A 19,038-nucleotide genomic window follows, 5' to 3' on the forward strand; every position below is an offset into this window, starting at 1 on the left:
CATTATCTTCTAGATGATCTGCAAACATATACTTTGCTTGAAATGCCAGGAGTTATCTTAAAAACATATGAAGAAGTTAAAAAGCTTTCACAATACAAGATCCAGCTAATTATTCCACATATACAAAAACACAGCTAGAGAAATACAATTCAATTCTTCAATGCTGAATTATGAAGAAAGTCTAAAAAAATAGAAAAAACTCTGATACCTGGACATTAATTCAGAACATAACACTGCATAATGCTGCAATATGAGCACCCATTTATAATGAGAAATCCCCAAGAAGAGAAGCAGAGGGGAATCTAGTATATATGACAAAAATAGATGAATACTGCACCAAAAACATGCATACAATCGCCATGGTCATTCATTATGTCAGTGAAGGTCTAAACAGTGATCTAACACAAGAGTGAGGCAGTGTTTCCAAAGGGAAAACAAACAAACCAAACCAAAACAAACAAAAGTGAATAACTACATATTGATTAAGCTTTCTGATGCAGCAAAGTGAGGGCACAGAGCCATATCTGGGTTCTGGAGCTGTTTCAAGATTCTCTTGTGAAATTTCTCTCTGACACGATTGAACTCCATTATGTCCAGTGGGTCCTCTTCAATCCAGAATTTGTGGAATTCATGCATTAAGTAGCCTACAAAAGACAGAAATACGGTATGTAAAGATATTATATAAGAATTAAAAAGAAACTTGTAATTAAGGATTACAGAGTGCTGTTTCCCAAGCTCTGACACTTAATGAAGCTACAGAGGTCAGACCAAACACCTCTGGGACCTCCACTGCAACACTGCAGAACTACCTTAAAGTAAAATGAATGGTAAGAGTTCATTGCCATAGCTGTGGTATTACCGGCAGGCACCAAGCTACCAGCCAACTGCTGGTGTTCCATTTCAGGAAATGCTGGAAAAGGCTGATTTGACTCTGGACTATTTCTCAACAGCAGATTTTAGAGAAGCCTCTTATAGAAGGCTCATTCACTGGCAGACCTAAGAGGTAATAAATACACGAGCAGAACTTCTCCCAGCAAACACAAGAAATCACTAGGTGGGATGCTGATTTGGTTAAACAATGCATGCACTACATGTTACACTAAATGATTTATAAAGGTAGGGAAAGATGCTACTGATACTTAAAATAACTTTTCTCCTCACATATTCTTATGCTGAAATTTGTGAGGCAATATCACTTTCCAACAAAAACAGTGTATTTAAAAACAAAAACAGTGTAAGTAACTTAACAGTGCTACGTCTTTCTGTATAAATACTTTGTCATAGAATCATAGAATGCTTAGGGTTGGAAGGGACCTCTAGAGATCATCTAGTCCAACCCCCCTGCACACGCAGGGTCACCTAGAGCACGTGGCACAGGACTGCGTCCAAGCGGGTTTTGAAGATCTCCAGAGAAGGAGACTCCACAACCTCTCTGGGCAGCCTGTTCCAGTGCTTTGTCACCCTCACTGTTAAGAAACTTTTCCTTAAGTTCATGTGGAACTTTTGGTGCTTCAGTTTGTGGCCATTACCTCTAGTCCTCACAAAGGAAGTTACTTTAGGTTTTATGTCCATGAACTTGCAAGAAATTTGGTTTAACATTTACTCCTATGATCCTAGGAAGCCCAATAAGGTGATAAGTACCACAATTTAGTTTTGATAAAATACTTCTGTATTAGAAAGAAAGTTAGCCATGAAGTGGATTGAATAGACAGGCTTCCACTAAGCCCCCTTATCCCCTACGTTCCGAGCCATCCCTGCACTGAAAAGAACCACTGAGGAAAGAGTGTTACATCCATTACTAGGGCTTCACTGAACTGGACACAACCTCTCAGTCCTAACTCACAACAGACAACCTACAGAGCCTGATCTTCCTTCTCAAAACAGCAGTGCTCAAGCAAATCTTCTGTACTGAGAAGCACAGCATCTGTTGTGAAGTGGGATTGTTTCCATTTATTTCTACTGTATCACAGTTAGAAGTATATCTTCAAACCTCTCTCAAATATTTCAAGAGCCAGAAGCTATTTCATCCCAAGAATTTTTTCTTTCACAGAACAGCTCAGTGAAACTCCTCCAAAGTTACTGTAACAGGTCAAACATTGCTTTTAGATTTAAATAAATAAAATCAGGGACATCAGCAGTTGCTGTGTTCAGTGTGCTCTGGAACTGTATAGCTCAGAGCCCTGTATGTACCATCAGAAAGCAACAGTGCTCAACAACACCAGGCCAAATTCAATTTGCAAGTTTGTCTCTGTCTTTACATTCAAGAGGGGCAAAGGGTACAAGAAAAACATGGTGCCTCAGCATTTATGAAGTCCATGCAGTGCAACCATCATGTACCTTCATGAGAAGGTATTGAAGGGTCTGATGGACAATGCAATTGACTTTCCACTTCAGCCAAGGAGCCTGTAGGCATTGCTGCAACCTAACAGTGTCTCAGTATTTTCTTGGCTGCATTAAGGGAAATCTACGATGACTGAGGCAGTAGAGGGGAGAGAAGCAGACAGTAGAAGAGGGAGTTGTCAGACTCAAACAGATGCTTTCTATAAAAGAGCATCCTTCCTCTTTTGTTTCCTATTATTTACCTTTTTTATTGTTTTTTAAAGCCAGTTGAAGTATAGAGGAATGTCACTTTGGTTTGGGCCCGTCTGTTTATTTTTGCTGTTGTTTCACTCTTTAGTTCGGATGTGGTATACAATTACACCTAAAAACTGGATCCTAGTTTTCTAGGGACAAGAAAGTTAGACAAGAGTGATAGTATTTGTGCTGTGTTAGCAGGTTTCCAGGATTTGCCAACATTTCTGTTGCTGTTTAAAGAAAGGATGTGTGATGCAAAACTGTTAGTAGGAGGAGGAGCTAGCTAGAATCCTTCCCACTCTGCCTCCTCCCTTCTCCCAACTTACAGAAGGTCTGCTGGAAGTGTGTTAGCGTTGGTGCCTCTGGAGCAACATTGTAGAAATGGGTCTTCAAAGCTCCGCTCACGAGTAGATTGTATGCAAGGTCTGTTATGTTAATGCCCACAATAGCAAAAGAGTAGCTGTAAGAGAAGATCAGCAACATTTATAGGTACTTTGACTTTTTCAGCACAGGAGAAAAACACCTTCAGTATCATCAGTGTTAACTGAGGTGCTGCACTAATTCTCTCCTGCTTCTGATGAGCTTCCAAAGAGGGGGTGAGGAGAGGGGTGGAAAGCAAGGCAAAACATTTATCCTGTCTCCTTGCTATGCTTATCACGGCCTGCAAGGCAACTAATCACAGTGGAAACAGGAGCCTTCTCACCACGCCAACTATTTTCTTCCCAAGGGAAACTAGATATATAGGTAAAAAATAGGTAAGAACCTATATCAAAGCATGTTGGAAACAGGAAAAAAAAAGTACAGACTCATGAAGCAAAACCCTCACCTGTTAAGAGGGTTTATTAACATGGAAAAAAAAATTTAGACACAAGAAAAAGAAAGTTACTTCTTAATCCATGAGCTTTCTGCATAGAAGATTATGATGAAAAAGGGCAAGTACTTTCTGGAAATGACATTTCTCAAGGAAACGTGCACGTCCAATGCTGACATTTAGAGAGAGAAGCAAATATGTTATGTAGTGATTTATTTTTTAAAAAGAGTTATCATCTATCACTATTTCCAGTTATAACTACTAAGCAAACCAAAACTTTTTTTTTTTAAAAGACCTTTGACAGAAGAGAGAAAAAGCTTCTCCTCACTACAAGACTTCCCCCATTACTACTTAACATGACATTTTTCCTATAAACCTACCTATATGTCTATTTTCAAACACAGTATATGTTAAAATATGTACACTGAAGTTTCATTAAAAATACAACTACGAAACACTTCCACACCTCATATATACATACATAAACAATTGTGTTTGTGGCAGCTTTAAAAAGATGGGTTTAAACTTACCCAATTGCCTTATCAAACTTTTTCTTCTCCCATTCAGCTTTACTGAATTGGCTGGGGAGCGGAAAAAAAGAGTTATTGAGATATTGCCTTGAGTTGCTAAATATTTCCTTCTAATTTGTTTTAGACTATAATATTCACTGGACACAGACCTTATTTTTTGCCCCATGGGCATATCTAATCACATTTGACTCTGCTCCTCACTGAAAGGACTGGCATAAAAGCCTTGAAAGGGATGACTTACCTCCTTTGTGGCATCCCTGATCAAATTCCTCATCATTTACTAACTTTGTGGCTACAAAACTCTCAATAAGAGTCAGCACTTTTCTATACTGACCACAAAGATGATCAACCTCAGTTAAATACAAGTTACAGAAAGTACTTAGAATATTAGGTTTCTTGTAATTAATTGAAGAGCATTTTAGTCTTTTGCATTCTCCAGGATGAAACGTCACATTCACCACTGGAAACATGAGTCACTTGACACAAACATGAAAAACGGCCCTCCAGCAGGAAGTTCATACGTCCAACCCATTGGAGGACACTATGGGATGGTGGAGGGGGAAAGGGGGCAGGGGAAAACAAACAAACAAACAAACAAACAAAACACACAACACCAAACAAACACACAACAAAAACCCACACCACAAGCAATAATCCATACTACTTAGCACAATAATGCATAACTTTCCAAGGCCACAGAAAGTACCCCTCTTAAAGCAGAATTAATTGTGCAACCATTGAGTTTTAAGATAAGTGAAAATATAATTGAACAGAAAGTTAAAATAGCTATGCAACGCAACCATCTATAGTCTAATGTCATTTTGGTCAATGGGGTTTTACTGCAGCTACTTGCATGGAATAAGTTGAGCAGAAGTCAGTGGCTGCATTTACCGCAGGTAAAAGCAGACAGGAACTGACCCTGAGCTGATCCTGCAGGAATTTTGACTAAGTAAGGTCTAGGCAGTCATTGCAGGCTTAAAACCTCAAATCACAGACAGCTCTACATGAGCACATAATGCTTATGCCACACTTGAATGGCCATAAATATAAATTTACACTAAAAATAGCATTTTTGCATAATGTTCAGCGACTATTTCACAAACTGTTATAATTATTAGAGATGCTAGGAGGCTCACACACATCCTCACCTGAATGCAAAGATAGACCTTTACATCTCAAGTGAGTTAGTGAATGAGAATATGCCAGTCTATGCTCATTCTCCAAAAATCTGTCATCTTTGTAAGCTATGGCCTAACATTAAAAAAAACAAACAAAATCCAACAACAAAACCCCCCAAATCCCTGCCCCCAACAGTCCAACCTCTTCCCCCTCAAAAAAAACAAACAAACAAAAAAACCCCACACACCCCAAAAAAACCCACAAAACAAACAACCCTCTTCCAACACCCAAACACACCACACAAACAAATGTTTAATAATAAGCAGCACAGTACATTTGGGACATGGACAAGGAATACAGCTCAACAGAAATAGGAACTGCATTGTTCATTATCACATCAGAAGCCTGAAGTGCTGCTAAGCAACCACACACACACAAAAAAAAATCCCACACCACCACCCAAGGCATCACTAGCAGCATCTATCTTCTGCCAAACTCTCTTGAAAGAGATAAAAATTGCACATGCTCATACACAGCACTCCGGAACAGTCCTTGTAATCAAACATGTAAATGAAGAACAACTAATGGGATACACTGAATATTCAGTGTTGCGGCTGTGAGGCAGCGTACTTATTGTTAAAGAAAGAAGGAAAGGGAAAAAAAAAAAAAAAAAAAAAAAAAAAACCACCCAGAAATTGGAGTGTGGTTCAGTCTGCCATGCAGGTTTCAAACATTCAGTTAAATGAAATTGCTTGGCTATTTTCTATAATGCAATTTAAGAATCATGAAATCCCTGATCATTAGCATATATTAACAAAAATTATGCTATTGGGGGTGCTTGTAGGAAGAGGGTGAATGCTAACACTTAAAAGAAATCCCAGATAAGAATAAACCCGAGGACTAAGTCTCAGGCTCAATCTCTTGGTCTCACATTCCCCCCCAGCCCTCCAAGTGTTTCTTGCTGCAGAATTACCAAAGGGAAGTTAGTTACAAAACACTGAGATCAGACACTGGGCAGTATTCAGACATGGACCTGCAGAACTGGTACCCAACACAAGCAGTAGAAGAGAAAATATCTGATTACTATGGCACTGGTAAAGAGGCAGACCCACCTCTGCCCCATTCCAGTTGTGAACTATAAGAAGTTTATTCCATAACCCAAGTGTTTGACTTCTTAAAGGTACCCGTTATTGATCTCAGAGGAGAGGACACTGAACTAGTCAGACTAGACAAATCATTAGCCATGGTAGTCAAAATTAAGATAACTGAAGGGTTCTTCAGATGAGGTAACAATCAAAAACCATCTACGGCAAGAATTTATCAAGTCAGGGTTACAGCTGCTTTGACTCTACTTTTACAGCACAGCCTTTTTCTATAAGAAAGTAAAAATTACCCAGTAATTGTTATCAAATGAGTCTAAAATCCAGTGCTATCCCAAGCATGGCTGATCTTACTCTTACTAGATTACCATAATAACACACATCCAGTATTGCGCTATCAGCTCATATGGAGCACTGCAGTATTTGAAGAAAGGAATGTGGAACTTCTGAAGGGATTGCAAAGATTTTCAGTTTATAGTAAGTCAAATTGCAGTACGGTTTGATCTTTATTTACATGTAGAGTCTCACAAAACTAAGAGAAAAGAAAAAAAAATACCTTATTTCCTTCTTAGTGACTTCCCTTCATTACGAAAAGACAAAAAGAATTAAAAGAAAGGTAAATAAAAGCTAAAAACACTTGAAATTAGAAGTTAGTTAAAATAGTTACACCATATGATTCAGTATACAAGCTTGCCTCATGGAGCTGATTAGCTTTCAAGATCAATACTTAGAAACAGATAGCATGTGACTATGTGCAAGCATATGCCCAGTAAAACCAAATAGTGCCCACCCTAAAACACCAGCCCACACAACATTATTTAATTAGTTTTTCTACCCTTAAGCATTACCTGTATTTAGGCTGAAGAGAATCAGAAAGAACCTGCTGAGCTACTCCAGTGTCCCATTCAGCAAAATATCTGCAGATACATATATTTGGGGGTCACTTGTTAAAGACCAACAACAAAATAATTCTTGGGTCCTAATGAGCTATGCACAAACACCATGCCCATCCCTTTAAAAGGCCACTAAGCTTGTTAGGCAATATTAGCAACATTTAACATGTCAAATGCATTAGACTACACCCCCCAAAATGAAAGGCAAAAGCAACCCAGGCTCAAGTGCAATCCTTTAACTTGTTGATGGATGTGTTACCATCTCCCTTTCTAAACAGGCTGCTGAAGACTGGTTTCTTATTACTAGAGTATATTGGAAACTAGGTTCAAGTTAAAGCAGTTCAGACTGCTCAGTCTGGCAGATTTGCTAACCTAACTGTGTCACCACAGACTAAGAAACAAGTCATAGGAACTTGTCTCTATGAAAGTTTAAAAGAGTCAAGCACCGAAATCCTTAATTGAGCTTTGCTATAAAACAATATGCAGAGAGCCAATTAAATTTTATATCCTTCAATCTGCAAGAGCAGGAAATATTCCCTTTCTGCCTCATAGGGAGAAGTTAATTACATAACTTAGAAACTTTTAGTAAAATATCTGTAGTAGATACAAGAGCTGGAAGAAAGAACAGATCACAGAAACTAATCCATTCCTAAATTATCAATCACAGATATGATACACTAGGTATTTTGTATGTGAGGCAGAAAGGAATAGTTAAACTCACTGCTTAGTTTTGAGCATTGAAATAAACTGAGGAATTAGTCCAACTCCAGAAGTCTACTATCAGCAGCTGCATTTCATACCTTTTGCTTAGGAATTCAGAATGAAATTTCAAAAGAAAACAGCTAAGCAGTAATATAATCCTCCCACCTGTACACTTTTAGGGTGTTTAGACAGCTAAATATTGGTGAAAATATACTTGTCTTTACTTGTGGGAAGAGTGTGCTAACTTTCACAGAAGAGCTAAAAAGGGCTAAGCAAGCTGTACAGCCTAGTTAGATGAGGAATGCTGAAAAATATACCCTCCAGAAGAAAAACAAATGAAGTGGAAAATCAGTTCTTTTTGTCTCTTTTTTATATATATATAGAATCCCCAATGTTCAGAATTTAGGCCTATAGACTGGCTAAAAGGATCCACACATAAGGCTGCTTTTCACAATTTCAGACACAAGCACATCTATAGAGAAATATACTTACACCAAGTTATACAAGCCCAGGAGACCCATCCCTCTAAAGTCTGTTTTAGGATCATCACCTTGGAAACCAATTTCACACCACTGCTTCGAAATCCGAGCTTTCAATGGCGAATTGGGCTTCAAACATTTCCACAGCTAGGAATATTACAGATAAAATATAATTAAGCTTCACACGTTAGTATGATCTTCTCTTTTTAAAAAATCCTAAATTCTCATGTCATATTAATTAGATTGTTATTCCAGCATCCATCATACATGGACAAATGCAATTCCCGGGGGTGGGGGAGATTCAAAACAACTCAAATGTTGCAGATGTTCTAGCCACAGCCCTAAGGCTCTTCTGACCTTATCTACAACTGTTGCAGAGTTTTGCACAAGGACTTGTTCATGCTTTGTGCATCAGAATAGAATCTGCCTCTACAAGCACCAAATCAGAAATAGGCTGGACTTTTGCAGTAAGTCACTGACAAGGTGGCAGGCAATCAGCCTTCAATTCCCTTCGGCTCTGCAGCAATCTTTTGCAAGTCTCTGGACCAATTACAAATTGAGAGCCAAGTCAGCACTCTTAGTGCTGAAAAGCAAATCAGAGAACAAAACAAGAAAAATATCCATATAAGAAAAGCATGTTCCACCTTCATGTTTAACTAAGGAGTGAAACACTCATTGATCCCACAGCAACAACAGGGAAGGAGAAAAAAGGCAGGGAGGAAGGGGGAAACCTACCTGTATTAAAGTAACTAATTTAGGGAGGCTAAAATTTTTAAAGATTTGGCCTTAACAAGCTGCCTAAAGCATTGTATATTAAGTGACATTTTCTATTTCTTTCTCACTCACCCATTAAGGTCAATCACATTCAGCTAATCTTTATCTCTTTCATAAAAGACCCTCCTGATAAACCTAAGTGATAAATATTGAGAATATGAATTCCGCGTTGCAGAGATCATCTAACAGAATACTTAGAAGCAATGAAAGGCAACCAGGCTATTCTTCCCCACAGTATTCTAGTGTGGCCTAGAAACCAAATCAAATTTCTGAACAAGCATATTTTACATGAGAATTCGCAAAAGCAAGAAGTGTGCTGTAAACCAGTGCCTAACACACAGATTATATCAGAGGCAGATGAAGATATTGTTATCCTTTTTCAGCATCAAGAATCTTTCTGTGCAAACTGAACTCCCCTCAAAAACACCCCTTTGATTCCAAACTTCCCCACTAGGCAAAATCTGGGTGTCCTTTTATGCAAGCTCCCCTCTAACCTCAGAATTTTGCTTTTTGGCTGCACAGGGGCAGGAATCCAGCAGGACGAGGCTGTCAGCTGCTCAGATCTGTCAGATCTGCTCCAGCAGCAGCCCTGGACCACAACATTCCCAGCCAGACTCCCACCTCCCCACAGAGCCATCCACAGCCAGGGAATCAATGCATCCTTGGGGGATGCTAGTGCCTTAATAAGGGGATCTGTAAGTCTCAGCATGCAGAATTTTGTATCAAGTACTAGAGTGCATCTTTCAGATGCAGTGTTAGATTTCTTGGGGGGCAGGGGGGGTGGGGAAGGGAAGTAGAGAACTGGCAATAATCATTCTAGCCATGTCTGTAGCAATTCCAGGCACACACAGGAGTCAGCCTTAAGCACAGCTCTCTAGGCACCTGCAGGTCCTCTTTTACCACTTGAGACAGCAATTTTAATAATTATTTGCATCAGTAGGAGGTATAAGGGCTCAGTGGAATGTTTTAGAAGCATCTGCTAGCAGAAATAGCACAAAAATTCCCCACTATAGCACTATAACTTGTGTAAGGTGCTATGTTGCAAGTCTTGTGGCAGATAGCATCACATGCTGTAAAAAACAAACTGTGGATGAACAGGACGGAAGCATTTAAAATTTTTAGTATTTATTTCAGGAAAATAATAAACACCAGATTTGCTTATTATAAGACCCTCAAAAGTTCTGTAAGAGTGCAGTCTTTTTAAACAGGCTGATACATTACTACCTATTTAATGCTTCCAGCCATTTTTCAAGAGGCATCTTGTACTAGTTATGGTCAGAAAAGGGGGTCAGAAATGTGAAGACTTGTTATTAGACTATTTTCCATCCCCTTTACTCTGTTCTCCTCTTATTTTTAAGAGCTCTCTAGTTGTCTCCTTGTTTGCAGTTTTCACATCTTCTTCAAAAAAAATACTGCCATTTGGACACATCAACGATACCTTCAGAAGTACTGGAAGGTGAGGAAAGAAATATTTAATCAAAAGAGAAAAATACTCTTATCTTCAAGAAAGGCTTTCTGAAGTGAGATGCAATGCATTTTCCCAGATCTGGTCCTATAGAGGAGTGAGAGGTAGATGCGCAGCACCTGCACCTAGTGCAACCAACAAGCTATAGGTGGCTGCATTCCTCACCCCAGGAGCGAGCCGCTTGCTTGGCAGGTATTGCACCCACACTACCTTCATTCTGCATAGGGCTCATCTTCAAACAGGTGCAAAATGGAGGGAGGTAAAATGTTCACAGATATTTTCAAGGGGCTTATAAACCAGGCTAGTAGGGCTGGCAAGCATAGACGATTCCCTCTAAGTCTTTAAGCTTAGCTTTAAGCTCCTACCTTCAGAAGCATTTCTTCATGTTGTGGATTCTCTGAGTCATAGGGCTCTCTGCGCAGCTTTTCAACCTCCGCAACCAGATTCCGGTAGCCCACAATCTGCAGCAGGCAGGCCTGAAGGGACACCCCCAGCCTAAGGTGGTTGGGGGAGGAAGAGAATCAACTCAACCACCCGCAGCCAGGCAATAGCACTGCTGTGCACACAGCTATTCAGTTCGTAGGAGTAATGCGTCATCAATGAATTCACAGCTTAACACTATAGCTACTATAAGAGTTTCTAAAGATCAATATTACATTAAGTATGGCCTTGTGAGTTGTACAGTCTCACTGCTTAGTGGCTTTCTTTGAGAAAGCAGTTCTGGATTTCTCCAAGCAGTGAATTCTTTCACTTATTAAAGATTTAATATGATGCTACACAGAAGGCCTGCTACAAGCGCCTCACTGATTTTTTTCCCCTTCATTCAAATGGCAGCTTCTTAAATAACACCTTGAGACTAGAACTAGAAGATAAAACTATCCATGTTGTTTCCATGTCACAAAGCCCATGCAAAGGCAGCAAAAACCTGAAGCAATATAGTTCACAGATCCGATTTTTTTTTTTTTTTTGGGGGGGGGGGGGGGAAAGAGTGCCCCACGTGCTAAGAATTCACAAAATGACTCTTCTCATTATAACGCAGATCAACTTTTAAAATCCCTAATGCATCATTACAAAACCCATCATATGGCTTCTAATGCTTTAAGTCAGTGACTTTGTATTTCATATAAAATTTCGATCTAAAACAAGTTAAATAGTACGCAATGGCCAAGCTTTTTGCTTCTCATACAAATTCCTAGGAATATCTGGGTATTTATGGAAATAAGTGCTTTTAAACTTTTAATGTCTGAAAACATCAGAATGTCTTTGAATTCTGAGACCACAGGTTGATCTTTATTCTCTGTGGAACCTAGGCTGCACTGATATTAAGCTGCCTAGACACTTCATCTGTTTTGCTTCATATACTAAAACATTTTGTTCATTCTATAATACTGTTAAGCTTTCTGAGCTGAAGGATTCTCATTGCTTATCTTTTGAGATTAATCCACAGAATAAAATATGCCACCATCAAGCCTTTTTTTTTTTTTTCCCGGCTGCAATTTCATGCTTTTTTGGGGCTATAATCCTTTTAGGATATCTTAAGCAGTGACTTCTCTCCTTTGGTGTTCACATGCTTCACTTGTTACACCCTGCAGTTTTATAGAAAGGTTGCATTAAAAAGAAATCTGAAATGCCTGACAAGACTGCATGAGCAGTGCTGTAATGCACTGCCAAACCTCAGCCATAATGTTTTTAACCACACACAGTAACCTCCGAGTACTTTAGAGCAGAACACCATAAGCAGGGAGGGGAAAAAAAGGCAATTAAATATAAAAAATAACTTTCAAACTGTAGAACATATACAGAAAAATCTACTTGCGCACTATCAACAACCAATTCAAAAGTCCATAAAATGTTTTTGCATAGAGAAAGCCATTTTCCCTATTTTTTCAATTAATCCTTTTCTCACTTCTTTCTAGAGGTGCCAGGCCAAGGGGTGGGGTGAGCAGCTGTGGCCCCACATCTCCCTGCAGACCTACACAGAACCTCTTCCCACACAGACCGTGGGTACAGCCTCCATGGGGCAGCACGCCCACCCCACACAGCTCAGGTGCTCACTGAGATGGAGATGAGTCTGAAATTGGAGTATTTCATAGCCTCCTTCCATAGCTAATGGGACCACACATGTCACCACCTGCTTATTCAGCCTACTTTCTCCCTCTGCTGAATATACATAGTATCATCCTTTACTGAGTGTGCATACTGCTATCTTAAGTACATAGAGAAGATGAAACTGTCCCAATATCTCCTTCTCTGCAGGTCACCAGAGCCTATAGCCTGACGGAACAGCAGGCTAGTTTAGAGTAAACATCCCCAGGATGCTAGTTCAGCTCTGCAAAGATGCTACATTAACAAAAATGACTTCATATATGTTCACAGAAGAATATACAGCAGTATACATGACCCCTTGTCCTTACCCTAGAATTTTAAAGTATCTCTTATGCAAGGGACAGTCAGAGCTTCTGAAAACAATAGCTAGATGTGGGTTTAAAAGGAGGCAGGCTAATGTATGTTGGTTAATCCTAACTAAAGAAATCGCTGATCTGCTTTAGTTGAATTTTCTCCCCAAAGGTTCACTGTAAAAATAAGTACCCCACATGGAAGACTTCAGTCCCCACAATTAAAGATTCACATATTTATAATCAATTTGAAACTAGATGCAATTTAGCAACAAAGTTTGTTGCTATGCATGCAGTACCACCCGACTCTTGCCTCGAGTTCGGTGCTCAGAGGAAAACAAAGATCTCACTACTTACTCTTGAAATGCCAGCTTTTAAAATAAAAGGTTTGCTGTTATTCTTTTAATGCTACAAGATCATAGTGGTTTCATTAGGTTGTATTGCTTACTTTCGTTTGGATAATTCATAGGGGTTTTAAGTGTGTAAACTAATACATGGCTTCTATTAGTTCTGATGCGACAATTTCTTCCCTTCCTAATAGACTGCGGCCTTGCTAAGAAGCCATCGCTTTCACTACTATGACCACCTGCATTGGTGCTATTTCATCCTTTGGAAAGTGACACCCATAAATCAATATACCAACAATATACAGCAGTAAGACAGCAAGATTCAGGAAGCAACTAAAGACAATCAGGACTTGATGTTTATTATTGTCACTATAAGAGATAATTCATTTTTCTATCAGCTTTCTGGCAGCAAAGCTGAACTTACGTTTTTATATTGAGAAGTAAAATTCATCCTCAAATCGTGTACCAAAATAGCTATGGAAAAACCCATTCTCCATGGACTGAGGCACTGTAGAAATCAATAATTTAAAATTTGTCTCATAGGGGAGTCACCAACTTACTGTGGGTTTATATCTGGATTAATCCTTTTCAGCTCCATGATGTCATCTATAGTTTTTTCAATAGCATCAGGGTGAACACTTACTGAAGTTTGCAGCCGCTAAAAGAGAGATTTTAAACATACATTCATTCTTATGGAAACATATTCAATAAAAGTTAATAACAGCAAACACTGAAAAGCTTCCGAAAGCTTCCTGAGAGCTTCTAGGTTAATAGCTCAATACAGCCAACTCACTTATGGATTGTTCAAGTTTTATTCAATTTTATTCAATACTACTGACTAGTTTCAGGACATGAGAATTCAAATTACTTTTCTGTTCCCATACAGTTTTCAACATATTTCCATGGTGACTTCCAGCAAAGATCTGCATTGAGTCTTTGATAAAGAAAATAGCTTCAGACCAGCTACTCAGTTACACCGAAGTTACTGGCCTTCATTTGGCACACATTCCAGACACTGCAGTAACACAACAGAACAGTTTCCTTCCTCTTGAAAGTTACTGCCATATAATGATGATCCTGGAAGTTTGGTATTCAAAACACACACACACACCAAAAAACAAACAAGGAAACACCAACAAAAAAAACCCATCAAACCAAATACACCCAACCAACTACACAAACAAAATATTAAAAACAAACCAACCAATGAAACCACTACATGCAGACCACACACACATGCCTTCAAAGATGACAGAAGCTAAGTTTTCTGATGCTGTCTCAAAACCAAACCAGTTGAGCTAAAAGCAAGATTTGGAATGCTGAACTCTCAGATTCACAACACTACTTTTGCTCCTGCTGAGGCAAGCCTTCCAGCAACATTGATTCTCATCCCAAAGCATCAAATTAATAGTACCTTTCAGTCATTCATACTGTTTAATTTACAGGAACTTTGTTTCTGATTAGTGAGAAACACTTAGGTTGACACAACCAGCACTACAGTGAAAGAATGAAGAGAGGCTATTTTTCACTTATGTAATCGAGAGGAAGGCAGAGAAAAGTTATTTTGACTGTCTAGGTACTGCTATTTTCACCCACATTATCCCTCCTTTAAGGGCAGAGGTGCACAGGGCTTATGTGATTGACTTCAGAATACAGAAGGATTACAATAGGATTGGAAATTAACCCAAGAAATTCTGAATTATTAAAAAGAGTTACTCCTATTTGCCATGGCCTGTTGCCCTCTTGATCCCATCAGTGCCCAACACATGCCAAACCCTGAAGGACAGGAAACACTCCCCAATTCTGCAAGACCTCCTGTTAGTGCAGCCACTGAACTGTCCTTGGTAGAAGGTGTCCTTTAATGTGAGGTTCGACCAAACTTTAAAGTGATTTTTGAGAGTGAGCACACAGACCAAACAACACATGTCATGGGGAGGTAGGGGGAGAGAGTGAAATATGAGGTATTTCACTCACCTTACTTTTTGAGCCCTTCAGTGATGCCTCTGTTAAAAGATTGAAAACATTATATCAGACAAGCTATTTTTTTTTTTTTTTTTTTTTTACTAAATTCACTTAACACTAAACTTTTTTAAAGTGAAGTCAGCATATTATTAGCACAGGCAAAAAATGCAGAGGCATGCAGAGACCTGAGTATTTTGCAGTTACCTATTTTCATAGTTCTAGCAGCTCCAGGCTTGGTATTGTAACAGATCCTTTGCAACTCGCATCGTCCTGTTAGCTTCCTGACCACGAATTTCAGACAGCGCCACAAGCACTTACAGTAGAAGTAGAGACATACCTGAACAAACATCCTGTCAGGAAAAAAACAAGCCTGAGAAAGAGAGACTTGAGCAGAAGTTGCTTTGACAATGTCACCTTCCTATCCCAAACAGAAAACACTTCCTTCCCCTAAATTCCCATTGCCTAATGACACCTTTAAAGCAAAGGCAGCATTCACATTGCTAAAAATTTATTCTGATAAGCATTCAGTCATGCTTTTCAATCATATTCAGTGAAAAGCCTAAAGTCAGGGCCAGAAACACAAAATGTATCAACTCAGGAGTTCTGAAAAGCATTATTTCTGAAAAGGAAACAAAAGCCTTAAAATAATGGACTACATGTCTCTTGCTAATGTTTTTGAGAAATAAAACTACAAAAGAAGAAAGCCCAGATCATCTAGTAATGGCAGCTGTAGAGAATCTGCAGAGCCACCACACTGCACCTCCCCTAGCCATGCCTTGACACCCAGCTCTTCCATACAAAGTAGTAGTTATCCTGATAAACACAAATCCCAATACCAACCCCGGATCCATAAAAATCCCAACTCAGGAAAGCAGGGCTCCTCCCCTTAAACAAGGGCCCTGTACCTGCCCTGGGGAAAGCCTGCTCTTCCTTGGGCCAACCTAAGAACTAATCCTGCTGTAAACAATACTGGATTAGGGACCTCTTGAGGTTCTGCCCAGCCTTGACATGATCCCAAGAAAGCCTGGAAATGCCGCACACCTAGAACATGTCTATTTTGAAGCTTGTCAATGTTGCAGTTGCCCATGCCACATACTATCCCAATTACATATCACCTCCCAAACAGATTCACGGGTTATCATTTGAGGGCACCAGGATACGAGATTGAGCAAGAAGCATCAAGACCCCACATCTCAGAACAGGTAAATTACAAAGATCCCACACACCTGATGAGAACAGCAGAACAACTTTGATTCATGAACTTCTTAATTAATTGTCAAAAATAGCTTAGCCCGTTATGTTTTAAGCCTTTGTATATACATGAATATCATACTATTTTTTTCCATATGTTTTGACCCTTGCCAAAAAACATTTGTTAAGCAACTCCATATTATCATTTTTATGGAAGTTCATTGGTTACTCTGAAATACTGCATGCTAGATACTCAAACCTGCCTGGCTTTAGTAAAGCCAGAAGAGCTGCATTACTTCACAAGCAGTCCCAAAAGGCATGTTTGCAACAAGACATTCAGAAAAAGAAAGATAAATCATGTTAATGTCCACACATGAACTTAATCTGCATTACTTCACTCTAGCTTAATCCCTTTTTGAAGGGGAATTTCACTAAGGAAGTAGAACCTCTTTATGTCTAAATGGAGAGTATCCACACAAGAATTTAACATGCTTTCAAAGCACCCACTTCATCTTCACACTTTTAGTTAATTCACTTAACTTTCCTGAATGCCTGAGTGCAGAAACCCCTTGCCCTATTTTAAATAGGCCAAGAAACTGAAAGATAAGGATTCATTCCATCTGAATCAAGAGTCAATTTGGATCACATCTTACACAGGCAAAACCATTTCAGGGGCTGACAGCTAGAGCTTTTTACCCACCCCACCATACTACAACGTGCTACCACAAGGCATTTGCACAAGCTTTACAACAGGCAATCAACTAGAGTATCAAAAACAAGATCAGATGTCAGGAGGCAACTCTGTCATCAGCTAAGCAGTTATTCTTTATATCTTCTAAAAGGCAGAAGTTGCTTATATAGAGCCAACCACCTGCTACTTTTAATAACGGAGAGAAAAGAACAAAGCAAAACCAGGCTAACACAGGGTATTTCAGCTTCTACAGTAGAATTCTGATATTAAGCACAAATTCAACTAAGACCCAGCACCCAAATATTTAAAACACAACTTACAACAACCCCTCACCTTATTCACATTGAAGGTCCAAAAAAGTAAACACAAGAAGTAAATGCCAAACTAGAATCTGGAGTGTTATGAAACAGTTCTGAGTTTATCACACATTTTTAAAACACATCACAGCTAGCTTCCCAATTTACTCTCAAAGGTTAGGCCACTATTAGATCAATTTGCTACCCAGAAAGTTCATTTATATGAAAAGGGACAAAAGGCTCACTTAACCTCACGCTTAGGTTTCATCTGAAAAAGCTTTCTTCCAGTGAAGAGAATTGCTCCTACAGCCATCACAACTCCTTTTAGAGTGTTCATGCCTGCACTTAATTGACTTTCAGGCTGAAACCTCACAGCCCGTTCTGCTACGGGGAAGCTGGTTTCTTACCGAGTCATGAGACATAGATAAAATTCCAGTGTACGTTTCAAGTGCCTTGAAGTTATGTTCTGTTCCTGCCTTTAGGTTCAAATGACAGCTTTGCAAATAAAAGAAAAATACTAAATAGGATCTGGTCTTCCACAGTTAAAATAACATTTACCACTAAAGTTTTACTTCAGTTGTTGTTCACACAAAGTAACTAGTAAAAAACATCTACTGAAAAGGGTCACTATAGCACAGAGAAACACTAGGTATGAGTCACCAAATATACCTAGCAAACTATTACTAATAAAGCAGATAAGCACTAATTTTGACTAGATAGCTTAGAAAAGGAGGTTTGCCTCTGTGGATACCTGCAAATTTCAACTACTCATCCATCTTAAGCTTATGATAGTTGAAGTCTTCTGCTTATAATATGAATGGCATAGAGTTTTTTTTTTTTTTTTTGCAAGTTTGTTTTCAAATGGGCTGCTCTTTAGAAAAGGGAATTCTTGCTTGCAGAGGTCCTGTAATAAAAGCATACTAGTGATTAAATAAAATTTTAATACAGTTTTATTTTAGTAGCTATGCATTTGAGTTTACCTGATAGAAATAAATCACTGCATATCATTGAAACGAACCCCTATGGATGTTGCATGAAAAACATGTACTTGACTATGGTAGAATAACATGAACTTCTAGTTTGTTTTAGGATTCCAAACCTTCTTTTCCATCAGTCCTTTTCTGTAGTATTGGCTTTTTTCCTGCTTGCTTTAATGCAAGATCCAGAAAATGGAGGGTGCTTCACTAGCAATTTGTATAGTCATGTAGTTTTTAAGAGGGAGCCAACAACAACACTTCAGTTCCTCAGGCGAGATTTAAGAATAGAAGTATAACAGAAATTAAGACATTCCTAAGGCACTTGCACGTAATACAAGGAAGGAAAACAGGGAGCGTGTATTGGGACAGGGAAGAGTAGGGTACAATGGTACAGACCTGCAAATTTGTGTTTATGTACACAATATGCATAAGAGTTTGTATTGGCATTTATCCAGAAAAAAATCGTAAAGTACTGTATAATAAGATGTTAAATTGCATAGTCCTAACTAACAGTGAGTTCTCTTGACGAGGATGCTACATGAGTGCAGACACATGCACCTAGCCTCCCTCTGTGAACTTACTCTGGGAAAACTTCCAAGCACTGGTACCAAGCACTCAAGCACAGGAAGCAACCTGCTAGTCCCAGAGAAATGACAGGGCAGCTCAGTAGTTTTGCTACTGTTGTCGTAGTAATGTCCTTGCTTTCAATTCTAGAAAAGCCTTGTGAAATA

General features: G+C 39.0%; 1 protein-coding gene across 3 annotated transcripts in view; it reads right to left on the bottom strand.

Annotated features, from left to right (window-relative positions):
* Positions 1-19,038, bottom strand: part of ELMOD1 (ELMO domain containing 1) — a 37,901-nt gene continuing 18,863 nt past the window's right edge. For 2 of the 3 annotated variants that reach the window (XM_088522359.1, XM_088522358.1), the window contains exons 3-12: positions 15,357-15,502; positions 15,165-15,193; positions 13,751-13,848; positions 10,813-10,942; positions 8,222-8,355; positions 6,983-7,051; positions 6,691-6,714; positions 3,916-3,966; positions 2,901-3,034; positions 1-644 (exon numbers count right to left, since the gene is read on the bottom strand). In XM_088522359.1, the coding sequence (XP_088378485.1) occupies positions 472-644; positions 2,901-3,034; positions 3,916-3,966; positions 6,691-6,714; positions 6,983-7,051; positions 8,222-8,355; positions 10,813-10,942; positions 13,751-13,848; positions 15,165-15,193; positions 15,357-15,502 (988 nt within the window). In that variant the 3' untranslated portion in view covers positions 1-471. The remainder of the gene's footprint in view (positions 645-2,900; positions 3,035-3,915; positions 3,967-6,690; positions 6,715-6,982; positions 7,052-8,221; positions 8,356-10,812; positions 10,943-13,750; positions 13,849-15,164; positions 15,194-15,356; positions 15,503-19,038) is intronic. The other variant, XM_088522360.1, reaches the window with a different exon arrangement.

This window comes from Tinamus guttatus, unplaced genomic scaffold, assembly GCF_059628265.1.
Source record: "Tinamus guttatus ecotype Peru unplaced genomic scaffold, ASM5962826v1 Tinamus_guttatus_pri_ptg000150l, whole genome shotgun sequence".
NCBI lineage: Eukaryota > Metazoa > Chordata > Aves > Tinamiformes > Tinamidae > Tinamus > Tinamus guttatus.